This window comes from Pristis pectinata, chromosome 1 (genome assembly GCF_009764475.1).
Source record: "Pristis pectinata isolate sPriPec2 chromosome 1, sPriPec2.1.pri, whole genome shotgun sequence".
In the NCBI taxonomy this organism is placed as follows: Eukaryota; Metazoa; Chordata; class Chondrichthyes; order Rhinopristiformes; family Pristidae; genus Pristis; species Pristis pectinata.
Window position 1 is genome coordinate 14301986 of NC_067405.1, and position 20047 is coordinate 14322032.

General features: G+C 39.6%; 1 protein-coding gene across 1 annotated transcript in view; it reads right to left on the minus strand.

The window, feature by feature from the left end:
- The window catches only part of LOC127575517 (contactin-associated protein-like 5), a 611376-nt gene that overhangs the window by 232838 nt on the left and 358491 nt on the right, over positions 1 to 20047 (minus strand). Inside the window, exons 14-16 of the mRNA XM_052025454.1 lie at positions 19462 to 19618; positions 11588 to 11715; positions 8461 to 8631 (exon numbers count right to left, since the gene is read on the minus strand). Coding sequence (XP_051881414.1) covers positions 8461 to 8631; positions 11588 to 11715; positions 19462 to 19618 — 456 coding nt within the window. The remainder of the gene's footprint in view (positions 1 to 8460; positions 8632 to 11587; positions 11716 to 19461; positions 19619 to 20047) is intronic.

The window sequence follows — 20047 nt, forward strand, 5'->3', positions numbered from 1 at the left end:
ATAAAGAGTTTGCCCAATTAGTCCACACTATCCTCCCTTTGAAAAAAAATTGTAGAAGGCTTAGATTAATTATTTTTAACTAATTTAGGTCTCATAGATCCACTAATTGAAATTTTAAAAAAGAGATTTCCATTTTTACAGTATTCTTCATGACCTCAGGATGTCCCAGAGTGTGGTTAACAGCTGAAGAAATATACTTAAGGGTAATCACAATTGTCAAAAATACTGTGATTAATTGTGTACAAAACAAATCCTACAAACAGCAAGTCATATTGAACACATTACCTACTTTAGTATTGTTGATTAAGAGCCACATATTGGACAGTATACCAGCGATAACTCCCCTGGTCGTCACTGCTTAAACAATTCATTGAAAAGAGGGCACTGCTGACAATGTAGCATTCCTTTGAATACTGCACCAACACTTTAGCCGAGATGAGGGGAGACATGATAGAGGTATACAAAATATTGAGAGGAATAGATAGAGTGGACAGCCAGCACCTCTTTACCAGGGCACCAATGCTCAGTACAAGAGGGCATGGCTTTAAGATAATGGGTGGGAAGTTCAAGGGAGATGTCAGAGGGAGGTTTTTCACCCAGAGAGTGGTTGGTGCATGGAATGCACTGCCTGGGTGCTGGTGGAGGCTGATGCATTGGTCAAGTTCAAGAGATTGTTAGATAAGCATATGGAGGAATTTAAAATAGGGGGATATGTGGAAGGAAGGGGTTAGATAGTCTTAGGCGTGGTTTGAAGGTCAGCACAACATGGCGGGCCGAAGGGCCTGTATTGTGCTGTATTGTTCTATGGTTCTATTATTGCATTCAGATCTCTGGATGGGACTTAAAGCCATACTCCTTCACTTAAAGGCAGGAGTATTATCCACTCAGCTGTCGCGATTGATATTTGATTAAACTTGATTAAAATGGTATTTTTATTTAATTACTTATCACAGTATTCAGCTATTAAAGGAACAAACTAAATTGTATTCATATATAAACATGCACTATATTAATCCTAGAGATGTGGATGTTACTATCAAGGATAACATCTATTCCATATCCATGAATTGGAAACAGCTGGATTTTACTGAATGGATTGTCAAGTATGAATGAGCACCATATTTTATGATTAATAAGGAAAAGGTTTATCATTTATATTCCCAAGAAGATTCTTAGAATCCAAATCTGTCATCAGTACAATGGACACAAGCAGTCACAATCAAACCCCACGTGACTTATATAGGACAATTGCAAATCGACTGGATTTGAATGGTGACAAATATAAAAAAAAACTTCAGATTTTCACCTTGAAAGCATGCACAGATAAATTGGATTCATAGTGTTGTGTTAGTATTGTTACGTCTTGTTCTGAATCTGAATCTGAATCCAGGTTATTATTCATCTGTTTCTGTGAAACCTGGACTTCTTCATTTAACTATATTGGCAAGAAATCACAAACTCATTGAAAGCAGACTAATATGCTTACTACACATTGATGAATAAAAGATGATATTAAATCTCTTTGAAATCCATGTGTTAATGGACACTGTTACAGCTTCAGGTACTCATAATTTGCAATAAGCTGCAGAGAGTATGATAGCAAATTATGGCACTTCAGTGTAAATATCTTGAAATGACTGTCTAGGCTTCAAAGCCATTTTAACATATGAACTTTTGATCTTCTCTCTGTTAATACAGAAGAGAGAATTTCAAACAGAAGTATTAGTGAATTACCATCCCAAGGCATAATTTTAGGGCTAAGCTTCTGAGGAAAACCTTCACAACAATCTTCAATCAAGCAAGAATGATTAAGAAAACAGGATGAAAATTCCATGCTGGTCGATCCTTTCACAGTAAAGGTTGCCACTAATGCATACAGTTATTCTGTTCCTCACTGCAGATGACAATATAATTAGATAAATAGCATGCATCATTTACCACAAAGGTACTTTCACTCCCACTCAGAATATTAATAGAATCATGTTATTAAGTCTTCAGTGAGACAACAACAAAACTGAGATTTTTCTTTTAAAAATGCACAATATTCCAGAAGGTTTAGAGAAAATAGCCACACTAGATATCCATCATACTGAAAATGTGCCAATAAAGAGGCAACAGTTTAATCTGTAAAAAGGGCTTCATTTTTTTTGGGGGGGGTTAACCAATAATAAATGAAAGATCAAAGATTTGCTTCAAAATTTCTGCTGTTTTTTTACATTAATAAAACTCTGTGCTGGTGATATATTTTATAACATCAACATTTCATTTTGCTTTAAGAACATGGATATTGTGCACTGATGAAGGACAAACCAAATGTCTTTTTGGACACTTAGTAGAAAATGCCAGTCAGCCATAAGACTCAGATAACCTAGCCAAACAAAAATGGAACATGGGAGACTTTGAGTGTACAGGTATATCATTGACATTATTAATCCAGTAATTTATTTCAGAAACCAAAATTTGATGCATTTTTCTAAAGCATTTAATAATGGAACATGTATTGCTAAGGAAACAACAATAATTAGTCAAATTAGGCTGAAATGTATTTGTTGCCTGCATTGACTACACCACTCTCTCCAACGCCCATCCTCTTCCCATATCTGTACTACCCCGTACAAATGTTTGGGTGTAATTATTGTCGGCCACTCAATTTAGAAGTGGGAATCAAAGCACAGCATGATCTCAAGGGCAACTAAGCCCTGGATGCAGTATCACAGAGGCCCACCTCCAAATACCCCGATGACATTTGACTGGTGATGAGGCGAGAGTGAGCCTCACCTCCCTACAAAGTCTGTGAAGCTTTATATTTTCAAATATCTCTTGTCTTCAGAGACGTATGAAAACTTCCATTTTTTCTTTAAAAAATTAAAAAAGAAATCCAACATCCCCTTTGTTAAAGATAGATAGGTAGATGCTGTAGATAGATAGATGATAGATAGACAGATAGATAGATAGATAGATAGATAGATAGATAGATAGATAGATAGATAGATAGATAGATAGATAGATAGATAGATAGATAGATAGATAGATAGATAGACAGATAGACAGACAGACAGACAGATAATGTGAGAACTAAATAGCCTGAACACACCTTTTACCCCCTCAACCCTGGGAAAAAGTGGGTGTTTGATAATTGATGAGGACTTGCTGTGCCGAAGGGCATGCTTCCATGTTGTATCTCTATCTGTGATTCTATGTCAGAAATCCCCATAAAAATGCAAGGTGATTCCAATCCTATGCCAGATTAGACCAGTGTAGGATCACAAAAGCTTTCATCAGTGAACATCCCCACTTCTGGATTTATGATGGAAGGATAACAGGACCCAAAAAGGTAGAGCAGAATGACAAATGGACCACTACTCTAATTCAGCTCATTCTGGATTCCCAACAGGTTCACATAAATTCTGGATGACCGACCTATGTGAGCAGATGAGCATGTACAATTCACTTTCAAACCGAGCTCAGCCATTATTTTAAAATGGCTTATACAATAAAAAAAACATAATCAAACAAAAACATTGTTACTGAAAATTATTCCAGTCTTAAGGATATTTTATTAATGTTTGGAAAAAAACAATGTAAAATGTGTTTAAAAAAGTGGCTGAGATAATAAAAACAAGGTGATTGGAGTGGCCATTGTGACAGTGGACCAGGGTTTGGCTCAAGGCTTTGGCTCAAGTGACTTTGGTGAGAGGAGGCGGAGGCTAAGGTTAATTAATTAATTCATTGATTGTTCTCTCTCTCTCTCTCTCTCTCTCTCTCTCTCTCTCTCTCTCTCTCTCTCTCTCTCTCCCGGGCCAGTGGTGTGTTCATCTTGTGAGATATGGGAGTTCTGGGAGGCATCCAGTCTCCCTGAAAGCTACATCTGCACGAGGTACATCCAGCTGCAGCTCCTTACAGACCGTGTAAGGGAACTGGAGCTGCAGCTGGATGACCTCTGCTCCTACGGGAGAACGAGGAGTTCATAGATAGGAGCTACAGGGAGGCAGTCACTCCTAAGCTGCAGGAGGCAGGTATCTGGGTGACTGTTAGGAGAAGGACGGAGAATAGGCAGGTAGTGCAGAGTACCCCTGCAGCCATTACCCTGAATAACAGGTATACTGCTTAGGATACTGTTGTGGGGTGGGGGGGGGAGGGACCTACCAGGGGAGAGACTGGTCGTGTGGTGCAGAAGGGAAGAGGTGAGAAGAGGAGAGCGGTAGTAATAGGGAATTCAATAGTAAGGGGGGCAGACAGGAGATTCTACGGATGTGAAACAGACTTCCGGATGGTGTGTTGCCTCCCAGGCGCCAGAGATGTCTTGGATCGGGTCCACAGCATTCTGAAGGGGGAGGGTGAACAGCCAGAGGCCGTGGTACATATTGGTACCAATAACATAGGTAGGAAAAGCAATGAGGTCCTGAAGAGGGAATATAGGGAGCTAGGTAGGAAGCTGAAAAGCAGGACCTCAAGGGTAGTAATCTCTGGATTGCTGCCTGTGCCACGTGCCAGTGAGGGTAAGAATAGGTTTATTTGGCAGATGAATGCGTGGCTGAGAAATTGGTGCAGGGGGCAGGGTTTCAGATTTGTGGATCATTGGGATCTCTTCTGGAGAAGATATGAACTGTACAAAAGGGACGGGTTAAACCTGAACAGGAGGGGGACCAATATTCTTGCAGGCAGGTTTGCTAGAGCTGTTGGGGAGGGATTAAACTAGCTTGGCAGGGGGATTGGAACCCGAGTGACAGGTCAGAGATTGGTGCATTTAGTGTACAAGTAGATGCAGTGTGTAGAAAGACTGTTAGGAAGGGCAGGCAGTTGAAAGGGCAAAATTGCAGTCAGTTGGATGGCCTGAAGTGCGTCTACTTTAATGCAAAAAGTATCAGGAACAAAGGTGATGAACTTAGAGCATGGGTAAGTACATGGAACTACGATGTGGTGGCCATTACAAAGACTTGGCTGTCACAAGGGCTGGAATGGCTGCTGGATATTCCTGGGATTAGATATTTCAATAGGGAAAGGGACGGAGGTAAAAGAGGTGGGAGAGTGGCTTTGCTGATCAGGGACAGTGTCACAGCTATAGAAAAGGAGGATGTCCTGGAGGGATCATCTACTGAGTCAGTGTGGGTGGAAGTCAGAAACAGGAAGGGGGCGATCACTGTATTGGAAGTATTCCACAGACTCCGCAGTAGCAGCAGAGACACTGAAGAGCAGATCGGGAGGCAAAAATAACAGGGTTGTTGTCATGGGTGATTTCAACTTCCCTAATATTGATTGACATCTCCTTAATGTAAAGGGGATAGATGGGACGGAGTTTGTTAGGAATGTCCAGGGAGGATTCCTGACACAGTCTGTGGACAGGCCGACTGGAGGACAGGCCATACTGGACCTGGTACTAGGCAATGAGCCTGATCAGGTTTCAGATCTCTTGGTGCCAGAGCATTTTGGAGACAGTGACCATAAGTCCTTGACCTTTACCATTGCCTTGGAGAGGGATAGGAGCAGACGATATGGGAAAGTATTTAATTGGGGGAGGGGGAATTATGACGCTATTAGGCAGGAATTTGGGAGCGTAAATTGGAAACAGATGTTCTTGGTGAAGTGCACAACGGAAATGTGGAAGTTGCTTAGGGAGTACTTGCATGGGGTTCTGGATAGGTTTGTCCCATTGAGGCAGGATAAGGATGGTAGAGTGAAGGAACCATGGTTGATAAGAGACATTAAATATCTTGTCAAGCGAAAGAAAGAAGCTTACCTGAGGTTTAGAAAGAAGGAATCAGACAGGGCTCTGGGGAGTTACAAGGTAGTCAGGAGGGAGCTTAAGAATGGACTTAGAAGAGCTAGAAGGGGGCATGAGAAGGCAAGTAGGATTAAGGGAAACCCCAAGGTGTTCAACACATGTGAAGAATAGGAGGACGACTAGAGTGAGGGTAGGACTGATCAGGGATAAGAGAGGAAAAATGTGCCTGGAGTCAGAAGAGGTCGGGAGGTCCTTAATGAATACTTTGCTTCAATATTCACCAGTGAGAGAGACTTTGACGTTTGTGAGGATGGCGTACAACAGGCTGATACGTTAGGGCATGTTGACGTGAAGAAAGAGGATATACTGGAACTTTTGAAAAACATTAGGATAGATAAGTCACTGGGGCCGGACGGGATATATTCAAGGTTATTACGGGAAGCGAGGGAAGAGATTGCTGCACCTTTGGCGATGTTCTTTGCATTCTCACTGGCTACAGGAGTAGTGCCGGATGATTGGAGGGTGGCAAATGTCATTCCTTTGTTTAAGAAAGAGACTAGGGGTAACCCTGGGAATTACAGACGAGTGATTCTTACTTCAGTGGTGGGCAAATTACTGGAGAAGATTCTTAGAGACAGGATTTATGTGCATTTAGAGAAGCGTAAGCTGATTAGGGATAGTCAGCGTGGCTTTGTGAGGGGCAGGTCATGCCTCACAAGCCTTAGTGAATTCTTTGAGGATGTGACAAAGCACATTGATGAACATAGAGCAGTGGATGTGGTGTACATGGATTTTAGTAAGGTGTTTGATAAGGCTCCTCAAGGAAGTCTCATTCGGAAAGTCAGGAGGCATGGGATCCAGGGAAACTTGGCTGTATGGATTCAGAATTGGCTCACTCATAGAAGACACAGGGTGGTGGTAGCTGGAGTCTATTCTGCCTGGAGGTTGGTGACCAGTGGTGTTCCGCAGGGATCTGTTCCGGGACCCCTGCTCTTTGTGATTTTTCTAAATGACTTGGATGAGGATGTGGAAGGGTGGGTTAGTAAGTTTGCAGATGACAGGAAGGTTGGTGGTGTTGTAGATAGTGTAGAAGGTTGCTGTAGATTACAACAGGACATTGATAAGATACAAAGCTAGGCTGAAAAGTGGCAGATGGAGCTCAACCCGGAAAAAATGTGAAATGATACCCTTTGGAAGATAAAATTTAAAGGCAGAATACAAGGTTAATGGCAGGACTCTTAGCAGTGTGAAGGAACAGAAGGATCCTGAAGTCCACATCCGTAGATTCCTCAAGGTTGCCGTGCAGGTTGATAGGGTTGTTAAGAAGGCATATGGAGTGTTGGCCTTCATTAGTTGGGGTATTGAGTTCACGAGGTAATGTTGCAGCTCTATAAAACTCTGGTTAGACCACACTTGGAGTATTGTGTTTGATTCTGGTCGCTTCTTTATAGGAAGGATGTGGAAGCTTTAGAGAGGGTGCAGAGGATATTTACCAGGATGCTGCCTGGATTGGAGATCATGTCTTATGAGGATAGGTTGAGCAAGCTAGGGCTTTTCTCTTTGGAGAGAAGGAGGATGAGAGGTGACTTGATAGAGGTGTACAAGATGATGAGGCATAGATTGGGTGGACAGTCAGAGACTCTCTCCCAGGGCGAAAATGGCTAACACTGAGGGTCATAATTTTAAGGTGACTGGAGGAAGGTATAAGGGGGATATTAGAGGTAAATTTTTTACACAGAGAGTGGTGGGTATGTGGAATGCACTGCCACCGGAGGTGGTGGGGGCAGATACATTAGGGACATTTAAGAGACCTTTAGATAGGCACATGAATGATCAAAAAATGGTGGGCACTGTTGGAGGGGAGGTTAAGATAGATCTTGGAGTTGAATAAAGCATCAGCACAACATCATTTGCTGAAGGGCCTGTACTGTCCTGTAATGTTCTTTGTTCTATGTTCTATTATTCCAGTCCTATGCCAAATCAGACCAGTGCAGGATCACAAAAGCCTTCATCAGTGAACACCCCATTTGCTGAAGCAAATGAAAACAAGAACCAATATGGAATAAATTAATAGATTGCAAGGACTGACTTTAAATATGTATTTAATTGAGTAGTTTATTCCTCTTCTAAAACAACAAGTGAAGTTTATAACTACACAAAAGAAAAGCATTTTCAGAATTGGGGCAACTCTCCCAAAACCAGCATTTATGGCCCATCTCCAAACACCCTCAAGAAGGTAGTGACGAGCGACCTTCTTGAACCACTGCAGGCCCTGGTAAAGGTGTTGTGACAGCGGAGCTTGGGAATGAGATCCAGGACTTAGACCAGGTGGTATCAATTGACTGGGCTCCTCTTCTAGAATTTAACAGCCTACCACAAACACCAAACCAAATTGTCAAAATTCCTGCGTGGAAAGTGATCTTGTGAAAGCTGTTGGGATATTATGATTTGTGCTACAGCTAGAGTTTGAGTTTACAGAAGAGTAAAGATTAAAAAAAATAGTCACTCAGCTTAAAACATATATCTAATTATTGTCTTCTAACTGTTATTGAAAGAATTTATCAGCTACTATAGATTGAAAGTCATGTGTAGCCTTACTTTTACCCTGAAGATGCTCTAAATATATTGCCAACTCATAATCATTTAACACAGGGGATTAAGACAGATTTAAGCAGGTTAAGGATTGCCTGTTGTTTTATTTGGAAAGTGATTGCAGTTTTTATTGGCGTCTTACTTACAGTTCAGTTCTATCCGTATGAAGTCCTTGATTCCCAGATTCTCCAGGAAAACTCCCGAGGAAGCAGTTGTTTTGAAGAAAAATGAAATGTCAGCACTTAGCTCCCCGTGGAATGTTGGAAAATGGAGATATGAGCTCTCGGTGTTAAATGAAGCGGCATTCCAGTAATTTCCTGGATGGACAAAGAAAGGTTTGAACTGATGATTAATTGTAAAATACTGAAATCATGTTTGGAAGTTCTTTTGCTCAGATTTGTTTTGGGTTCTGTCTCTCCTCAAAACGCTCCTCTCACAAGCTCAGGACATCCTAAAGTAAGTTGAAATTGTTTTTGGATCTGAATTCTCTGTTGTAAAGTGGGAAGTTCAGGAGCCAATTTATGCACAGCATCTCCCGTAACCAGCAGTGTGATAATGACCAAATTTTATATTCTCTTTCAGCCAAATGTCTAGTTACTCAGGTTAACTTCTGATTCGCTGGGGATGGAGGGATTATCAGTTTGCATCTAAAACTGGAGGGATTTTAGGGTAGCAGTACCCCAGATTTCCTGGCCCCACAAATACGTCTCAACGTTAGCTTTTTAAGGCTGCTGCATGTTCCTTGTCGAAGAGAGCGGGAAATGGCCTGGAAAGAGTATTATGTTCAATATGTTATCAAGGTCCATTATGTATCATGGGATTCCACTGAGAACATATTACTGAGGCTGCTACATGAATCATGTGATCATTTCCACCACTCACAACATCTGAGGATGGGCAGAACAAGGTCAGTAAATACCTCCGGACAATTTTACACCCTGTGTTTGCTTGCTTTCTATTGGATGGAGGGAACCAAACATCAGCTCAAGAAGCCTAATGATATTTGTTACTAGAATAGAATCACCTCACTCAAGATTACAAGTTTTGAACTTGCATATGATCTCTTTTGAACATCTTTGAGTTTCATCTATAAAATAATAAAACTAAGTAAAGGAGCAAAATAGAAAAACAAGGCACTGCAGATATTGGACTCTAGAACAACACACAAAAAGATGGAGGAACTCAGCGGGTCAGGCAGCATCGATGGAGGGAAGTGGACAGTCGATGCTTTGGGTCAAGACTCTTCATTTCGACGGAAAGATAGAGGGGAGATAGACAGTGTTAAAAGGTGAAGGGAAGGGGCGAAGCAAGAGCTGGCAAGCGATAGGTAGATCCAGGTGAGGGGGGTGGGCTTGATTGGCAGATGGGGGAGGGAAAAGTTGAAATAGCACCAAAACTGGGAGATGATGGGTGGAAGTAACAAAGGGCTGAAGATGATGGAATTTAATAGGAGAGGAAGGTGGAGCATGGAATAAAGGCAGTGAGGTGGAGAGGGCAAATGGGAACAGTGGGGGAGGGGAACCAGTGGGAGGAGTGTGTGGGTGATGGGCAGATGGACTGAGTGGAGAAGAGGAAAGAAACTGGGTGATGGGGGCAGGAGTGAGTGTTGGAAGAACTGGATAGGAACAGGAGGAGAGAGAAGAGGGACAGAGGGAGAGCAGTGTACTGGAAGTTGGAGAAATCAATGTTCATGCCATCATGTTGTAGACTACCAAGTAGAGGAGCAGTTTGTCTTCAGAGGGTTGGCATGGACTCAATGGGTTGAATAGACTCCTTCTGGATCATAATGGCTCTATGATTCTTGGCTCATCTCACAAGATGCTCTTTTTTAATGAACACTCTTTCGTGGACTGACTAGACATAATTGTTTGTAGATTATTTAACATCTCATTATTTTCCATCATATCATAGAACACAGAACATAGAACAGCACAGCACAGGAACAGGCCCCTCAGCCCATGAGGTCTGTGCCAACCATGATGCCAATATAACTGATCTCATCTCCCTGCACTTGATCTGTATCCCTCAATACCCTGCCTGTTCACGTGTCTGTCTAAATGCCTCTTAAACTTTGCGATTGTTTTAACTGTATCTTAAATGTTGCAATTGTAAACCTTCAAATTCAACAGATGTGATCTCAGTATTTAAATGTGAATCAATGTGTACAGTGAATGATGAATACATCCTCGTTGAATTGGTTCATGATACAGTCTTATAATCAAATTTATGAAGAGCGTCATGCATTGTTCTGAACAGTGTGAAACTGCAGCTCCCATCCAACCCTCTGGGATAGAAAATAATTTTAATGCAGTAAACTGAAACATTTGAGTTTTATTCTTATGGTTAATTATACCATTTGAACCATATGAAAACCAGCCTCCCCTCCACGGACTCTGTCTGCACTACTCGCTGCCTCAGTAAAGCAGCCAACATAATCAAAGACCCATCCCACATTCTCTCTTCTCCCCCCTCCCATCAAGCAGAAAATGCAAAAACCTGAAAGCATGTACCACCAGTCTCAAGGATAGCTTCTATCCCGCTGTTATAAAACTATTGAACGGACCTCTTGTACGATTAGATGGACTCTTGACTTCACAATCTGCTTCGTCATGGCCTTGCACCTTATTGTCTGCCTGCACTGCACTTTCCCTGTAACTGTAACACTATATTCTACATTCTGTTATTGTTTTTCCCTTTTACCACCTCAATGTACTGATGTAATGAAATGATCAGCAAGGATGGCAAGCAAAACAAAGTTTTTCACTGTACTTTGGTACATGTCACAGTAATAAATCAATTACCAATATGATTGGATTGTTGTCCTGTAGTTAACAGAACATCCGTCATTTTCTATATGGGAAGTTAGAATATATATGACAACATTACCGAGCAACTTTGGAGCTGAGATGAATTGCAGGATGCATGTCTTAAAAAAAACAGAAGGATTTCACTTTCTGAAGCCAAAAAAATGTGCTGCTGGAGGAATTCAGCAGTTCAGGCAATGTTTGTGGAGGGAAATGGACAGTCAACATTTCGGGTTGAGACCCTTCTCTTGACCGGAAATGGTGACTGTCCATTTCCTTCTACAGATGTTGTCTGCCCTGGTGAGTTCTTCTGGTAGCTCTTTTTTTGTTCCAGATTCCGGCATCTGCAGTCTCTTGTGCCTCCTGAGTTCACTTTCTCTTGGTTAAACAAACAGGAAATAAATAGGAGGTACTGTCTTCATGCTAAACTCCTACAGATCCAATCCTGTAAAAAGAATTTGACACTTACTGTCACCATAACAACGAAGTGGTCCTAGTTTGTAGGCTGCTTCTGAGTTTGTTCTGTTTGTGTCCCCAATAATAATCTGTGTTACAGGCAAATGGTCTTTGTAGGAAAGAAGTCCTGTGTCATTAGTCCTGCCAATAAATAGAACATTAGAACAATAACTAGAATAAATGAAATTTAAATAAACATACATCAGCATCAATAACTTGGTCATAAAAATTGGGGTAAACGTTCCACTGACTAATCAGGAGGAATTTGGCTGCATGTTAGAAAACAATCTAAACCACGTCATCACTGACTGGGAATTAAAACTGTCTAGTTTCTCTTGGAATACCAGTTTTACATCAGACAAGGTAAATTTCTGAATTTCTGCCTCCCCTCAACTTTGCTGCTCCCTAGAATGCAACCAATCTAAACACAACAACGTGCCTGGAAATGTAATGGTGATATAACTTCCCATAATTTACGGGGATCGGCGACCTTCAAGAATCTGGACTGTGGCATAGAATTGACCAATTCAAAATGATCAAAGAGAGTCTGATATTAAAAGCAAGCAATTACCTTGTGGATTGCAAATTTTTAAATCATGTCTCTTTTTTCTAATCCTTTGTAAAGGAGATATCTGGCCATTTTATAATGGATAAAAAAAATTAGTCAAAAATAGAAGCTTCAGAAGGATGGATTTAGAGTTACATAACTGTTTAAAAGGTGCTAAGATGACTGAAATTATTGTTTCTTAAATAAAATATTCTTTTTGTATCTACCTCAACTAATGATTAATAACTCAAATCAAGTCACATGTCTCTTTCGATGATGTCTGAGGCTGATTTGGTGGCAATCCTGAGCTTGACTCTGAAGATTCCCCTTTCAAGCCTCACTCCAAAGACTTGAGTACACATCTTTCAGCTGATACTGGAGTAGAATGCCATGTTGATGGAGCTGCCAACTTTTGGATGATGTATTATCGTGAGGCCTTGCAGGTGGATGCAGATAATCCCCTAGCATTTTTTTTGAAGAAGAGCAGGGAATTAACCTTGCTCAATACTTATTCCTTAACTACGTCTGAACTGATCATTATTATCCGATGTTTGTGGGATCTCACTGCGTAAATCAATAGATTTTTAGATACTATGCAAACTAAGGGTATGTGGGGGAGCGCAGGAAAAAAGCACTTTTTAAGTGGCATATTAGGTATGTGGGGCCAGAGGGCCTATTTCTATTCCTTCTGCTCTTATGTATGCAACAGGATGAATCTTCAGAATATTTCATTAGCTGTAAATCATTTTGGCTGCCCTGAAAAAATGATAGATAATTGCAATGCTTTTTGTCATGGATGAGGTTAGACCTGCTATGTCACTCCAGCAGCAAAATCATTTCTTCTTCCATATGCTTATCATTTGATGTTCATCTTCTTGTGCATCACTTTACATCAAAATATAAACCAGGTATGGAAGGCACCACAAAAACAAAACATTTCTTGACGCCTTAACTTTCCATTTCAGAAGCTCAATAATTTAGAAAATTTTCCTTCTTAAATATGTACCCAATTCCCTTTCTTCAAATTATTTTTACACCATTTTTCCAAATCATAGCAATTAGAAACACTGTGATTGGTCATCTCTAAAGACAAGAGATTAAGAAGAGATTTGGTAATTGTTGTTCAAGTTAATACATGTTTACGTTGGAGTGGATGAGGAGAAACGTTATTCACTGCCAGGGAGGCTGACAATTAGAGGACACAGATTTCAGACGGTTGGCATGAAATCGAGATGCAAAATAATTTCTATTTTCCAGTCTGTTTTTTGGAAAATTATTCAAATCTTGTATCTGTTCTGGTTAAGTTTCCTCACAGTTTCCATATTAATTAAGGCATTGTTGAAACTTTAACTGATGATACGTCAATTCTCTGATTCACAAAAAAGGATGAAAAAAAGGTTTGTTAAGAGAAATTTCATAACCTGATAAGGCTCTGTAAAATTCATGATGAGTACTTTGCTGTGGTGTATTCATATGGGCATAAGATAGTTTTGTAAATCAAAGATGCATATCCTGAAAAGACAATGGGGTTGTAGCAAAAATTCACAAGTTAAATATTTATAAATCAAGGAACATCTAATTTTAATTATACTGAAATTAGTAAGAACATATCTATTAATTGATATATCTAAGTATATCTCAAGGGAGATAGGACAATTACAACAGTCGGGAAATATGGCATGATTTTCCCATACACTGCCCTTCATAAACCAAATGTTATTTTGTCAATCTCACCTCAATGTATAATTCATCTTTCAGATAAATGATTACACGTCAATTTGTATTTTGATTGCTGACATTGTTAGATCGCTTGCGATATATAATTTCCACAAGCTGAGGGAATCAGTAGGTACCACACTTATGAGTGAGTTAGAAAGCTCTTGGCATAAGTGCCGCATCAGAGATGTGAGCATGTAATCTGACCTGATGCTTCCCTGCAATATTGGGGGAATGTTGTTGAAATTAAACCAAGTAACAAATAATAAGGAGGCCAGACCACAAATGTGGATACACAAGGTCCCAAAGCGCTATTCTGAATAATAAATGATTTTCACCTTTGTCTTTCTGATATTTAAATCATTATACTCACATTTTTTCTGGTATTTCCTTACAATATAGAAGGAGGCCATTCAGTCCATCAATTCAATGCTGGCTCTCAGATCACTCCCACCAATCTGATACCCCCACTTATTTACTTGTGACCTATTCTCTCTCACATGCCCATTTACTTACCTCGATTCACCTGCCATCCACATACACGTGGGACAATTGACAGTGGCTAATTAACATACCAGCATGTCTATAATATGCAGGGGTAACCAGAGCACCTGGGGGAAACCCACTGAGTCACTGGGAGAATGTGGAAACCCCCTACAGAGCACACCTGAGGTCAGGATCGAACCTATGGCACTGGAGCTGTGCTAATTGCTGCACTACAGTAAAACATCTTTCGTTTTTGTAATAAAGAGTGATATTGCTACCCGTGCTATCTTGCTCTGTGTAGGTTGTATTCATTCCAACTTAGGGTTAAGGAGTTTGGAAAATCTTGATGTCAAGAAAAATGCTATACAAGGCTCACATTTTTTATTGTGTTGTACATTATGACATCAGGAGTATTTTCTTGTGAAGGTGTATATTTTGACAACATTGAATATACAAAGGTCATAAATCTGAATCATTGATGAAAGGTTATCAACTTGAAATGTTATGCTTCTCTCTCTGAAAATGTTGCCTGACTTGTTGAGTATTCCCAGCATATCCTGCTCTTATTTCAGATCTCCCAACATCTGCCATATTATTCAGACACAAGAGACTGCAGATGCTGGGATCTGGGGCAAAAACCAAAACAAACTGCTGGGGGAACTGAGTGGGTCAAACAGCAAATGAAGGGTCTTGCCCCAAAATGTCGACTGTCTATTTCCCTCCACAGATGCTACCTGTAGAGTTCCTCCAGCAGTTAGTCTTTTGTCATCTTCTGTACTTGAATAGTTTAAAGTAATAGTGGTATTAACATGAAAGGGAGGAAATAATTAAGTATTTAAATATTGAAATTAGAAACACAATTGAAACTGTTGTGATTATATATTTTGCATTCATTGTAGAGGATAAAAAGAATGCTAGTCACTAACTGTGTAAAATAGACAAAATAATAAATTAAACATAATTATATACTATGTGCAAGTGTGGCCTCATAGCAAGCACATTCAAGTTCTTCACCTTTACTTAATAATACAATCCACATAATATTATTGATCTTCCAATGAATCCTGTTGACTGGTTCTCAAATTTATCAAACTTTTTGGATAATCCCTACAGTTTCCTCAACCAGATCTGCACAAAAAGATTTTGTTGCTGGACTAATATCTCATCGAAATGGAACAAGGGGGAAATCCACCATCCTTTGAAACACGATGTTTATCGTGCAGGTTGACTTGTACAAACAAACGCTCTATTATTGATCCCATATAGGATGCATAACGTTTTGACCCATGGTTGAAAGATTGATCCAGACTGAATCAATACTAAAGGGCATGCATTTAAAGTAAGAGGGGGTAAGTTCAAAGAAGATGTGCGGGGCAAACTTTTTTACACAGAGAGTAGTGGGTGCCTGGAATGCACTGCCAGTGATGGTGATGGAGGCAAATACAACAGAGGCGTGTGAGAGACTCTTAGACAGAGATATGAATGTGCAGAGAATGGAGGGATGTGGACTTGTGTGGGCAAAAGGGGCTTTTAATTACTAGCTTAATTAGTTTGGCACGACATCGTGGAACAAAGGGCCTGTTCCTGTGCTGTACTGTTTTATGTTCTATCTCATGGGAGATATGGCCAGATATACTTCAAATGAAGAATACTAGTCTGTGACTGTGGTCATCTAGCATAAACTTAGTAGTACATTCATTTCGTTTTATTTTGTCAGGAGTCAAAAAAGGATACGCCTCAGCCTTCCATTGATGTCAGTTACTTGCTTACCTAGATATTAATTTATAATAATGTCTACAAGTCACTATAAGACCATAATACATAGGAGCAGAATAGGGCCATTCGGCCCATTGAGTCTGCTCTGCCATTTGATCATGGCTGGTTTATTTCCCCCTCTTAACCCCATTCTCCTGCCTTCTCCCCGTAACTTTTAACGTCCTTACTAATCAAGAACCTATCAACCTTGCTTTAAATATACCCACTGAATTGGCCTCCACAGCCGTCTGTGGCAATGAATTTCACAGATTCACTACCCTCTGGCTAAAGAAATTCCTCCTCATCTCAGTTCTAAAGGGATGTCCTTTCACTCTGAGGCTGTGCCTTCTGGTCCCAGACTCTCCCACGACTGGAAGCATCCTCTCCATGTCCACTCTCTCTAGGCCTTTCAATATTTGGTAGGTTTCAATGAGATCCTCCACAGGAAGTCAGAGAAAGGAAGAGGTACAGCACTAGAATAACAGCCTTGAGTTCTGCACTCAAGTATTTCTCCAGGGACACACAACCTTCTCAGAATGAAGAGAGCAACTCAATGAGCTACATCTGATACAGGCATTATTTTTCATCCACTTGAAGGAAAACAACTTTTTAATCAGTGAACGTTTAAATTGTCATTCATGCAAGTTGACTTGATTATTAATCAAATACAAGTTAGCAAAATGTTAAGAACATTACTTGTCATATTAAATTCATTAAAACACTAAAATAACCATTTACTAAAATTCACTGTGACATTAAATGCTAAAATCATCTTCTACCTCATTTGATTGTATACAGAAATGATAATTAAGCTACAATTTAGTAAAATATTAGTATTATAATATTACATAAGCCTCCTCCATCTGAATTCAGCTCACTGATCTGTACATGCTTACATTTCTTTCTCCCTACTTAGCTTCCTCTCAAATGCATTAATTGAATTTGCTTCAGCTACTCTATTAATGGTGCATTTAAAATAATATGTTTCAATGCACTTCTTAGCTATAAAACCTCTCTTTCCAATGCAAGTGTTCCATATTATAAATGTTTATGTCTACATTTGTAATAGAAACTGTCCATTTAGACTTTTTACACTGTATTCTTCCAGTGTCTTTGATGTAGCACCTAATTTTTGCAACTCCCAGCTTTTCAAACAATACCTCAACAAGGTTCCTATACTCTTAATTGCCATTAGTTTTGATGTTCATAAATAGTTTCACGAATTGAGAGTACAGTGGAAAAACAGCAGAATACGCAGCTTCAATAGTTATTGAAATTCTGGAGCAAGGTGCCCTGGTTAGCATCCAGAAATAACTTAAAGTAAAAACAAAGCTTAAAACATGTAAAATCATTTAAGTTAACTTGATTAATTCATCTGCAAGAGTTTGCTCATTGAAAGGAATGGAGTTGCTGAACCAGCACTGAGTTGGCACAGGACCAATAGAACTGCAAAGAGTCTACAGAAAGTTTGCACCAACCCTGTGAGGAGTACAGATTTGGAGATCAGTCAACTTGATATTGGTAATTAGCTGAGCAAGCATTTTGCACTTCTCTAAACATGGTTAAATTGAAGCCCAAACTAAGTCACAGTTATAGAAATAAATGTCAGCCATTCCTTGTGTAACTTTGGACCTTTTGTTGAAGTTTCATATCACTATTATAATAAGAGATGGAACTGCTCTTTCTACTTCTTTGAGTAATGGCCTCAATAACCACAAGAGAAACAAAGGACTGCAGATGCTGGGGAGAACCAAAGATGCTGTAACCAGAATCTAACCAGAGTAACTGTTCATCTCATTGAATTGTAACCCTTTACAACAATCGCCACAGTGAGAATGCATAGTGGAATTTCAGCTGCGAAGTATTCATTTATTGCCTTGGAAACGGTATGGTTGGCATTGAAAGATGGGCAGACTTGGATGATGCACTGATTTTCAAGCCTCCATAAACGTTTTTTCAAGTGAGTCTGCAAAGCTGCCTGGCTATTTCTGATTTTAGAACATTTATATTTCTAAATAATGGGTCCTATATTGGTCATTGGTTTGGATAGGCCCGGGCTGTACTTTCTGATGGAAGATGCTAGCTGGGTTTGACCCTATTAGCCAAGGACTGCATTACTCATGGCTGCAAAGGAGGAAAGAACACAAATTAGGGCAGGTGCAGGTGAGGGGTGCAGTTGTGTCACCAAGACTTTCATAGTAAGATGGAAGGATGTAGAATTGGCAATGGGAAGGGTGTTGTAATAAATTAGTGAGACAAAAAAGACATCACAAATTGGCATGATAATTTGGAGCAAATAGGATTCTGCACAAAGTTTCATCAAGGAGAACTAAAGATGCCATTGACCACTTGACCAATCCAAGCACACACAGATAAATACATTCAAATATTAGCACTCCACTGAGGCCTAAGATTAGTAGTCATTCAATATAATAAAGGGCACAAAGAACCAAGGTAAAGAAACAGAACTTTATCAATAGGCAACATGTAACTCCAAAGGGAAGAACATGTTTTAACTCTAAACAGAAAAGTAGCTAAATAAATATAATTCTACAGAGGCATAGATGAAGCAGAAGGATTGATGAACAAAGAGATGTGATAGAGAAATGGAGATATAGAGCAATAGATAGGCGGTGAGAAAGAGATAGAGAAAAAGATAGTGAGAAAGTCAGGAGAGAAAGATAAACAATGAATAGAGAAAAGGAATAGAGAAAAATGATAGTGAGAAAGAGATTGAGAAATATATTCAGAAGGGAGAATGAGATTTAGATGGACAGGTTAGATAGATTGATAGACAGACAGAGGCAGATAGATAGATAGATAGATAGATAGATAGATAGATAGATAGATAGATAGATAGATAGATAGATAGATAGATATGGAGGTAAAAAGAGACAGATAGACAGGCAGATAGATAAGTAGATAAATAATGTGAATAAATTATTGTAAAGTGGGAATTAGATAAGAGATAGATAAGATATAGACAGAAAAAAAGAGATAAAAATAGAGAGAAGAAGGCAGATGGTCGGAGATACAGGAAGAGATTGAGACACACATCGATAGCTGGAAATTTAGATAAAAGAGTGACAGTAGAAAAGTGGACAGAGAGGATAAATAATTTCAGTATTTATATTGAAGTTCTTTACATCTGTTCTATTGATTTTAGTCAGTACTCGTCATAAGGATGGACAGTCAGATAGGCAATAGTTGGATAATTATGACATGTTTATAAATTCTGTTACTCATTTGAAGCTTGAAGTCTTATATCTATGCAAATTGCTAAATTTAAAACTAATTATTCAAGCGCTTTTAATAATAGAATGTTGTGATTTTTGCAAGTTATGACAAGGTACAGTTTAATTCCAAGACAACGCCAGACTTACCATTTATCACTGTCAGCATCACAGTTACAGTGATACTTTGTGTCTAAGCAGCTCTCCTCCAATCCACATTCACATCTTCGGACTCCTGATGATGAACCACCCCAGTAAACTTGCTTTTCATTGGTTCTCCCAATCCACCACGTAAATGGTATTCCATCTGGGGACAGTAAAAAGACAGCAAATTTCAGTAACAGCTACAACAAAGATAGACCTATAACTGGAGTGTTGTTGCATCCTTAATTTTAAAGGTCTAGTTATTCCAAAGACCTTTGCAAAAACCTGGTCCAATTTTCATGTCACAGCAGTAGAGAATTTGCAAGATAACCTGCAGGGGTAGAAGATAAATACATTGAATTGTAGCCATGATTTCATTGGCTGATAGGAAATTGGGGGATGTGGGATTAGTCAAAAAAAATGGCGTTGAACTAAAAGATCCAGCTATAATTGTATTTAATGGTGGAACAGACATAAGTGGCCAAAAGAGAAAACAACATAGAGGATTCAGGAGAAGGGAGGACCGGAGATGACCCTCCCACCTCAAGTTCAGAGGAGGAAATGGTGAAGATCAGACATGATTAATCTTTAG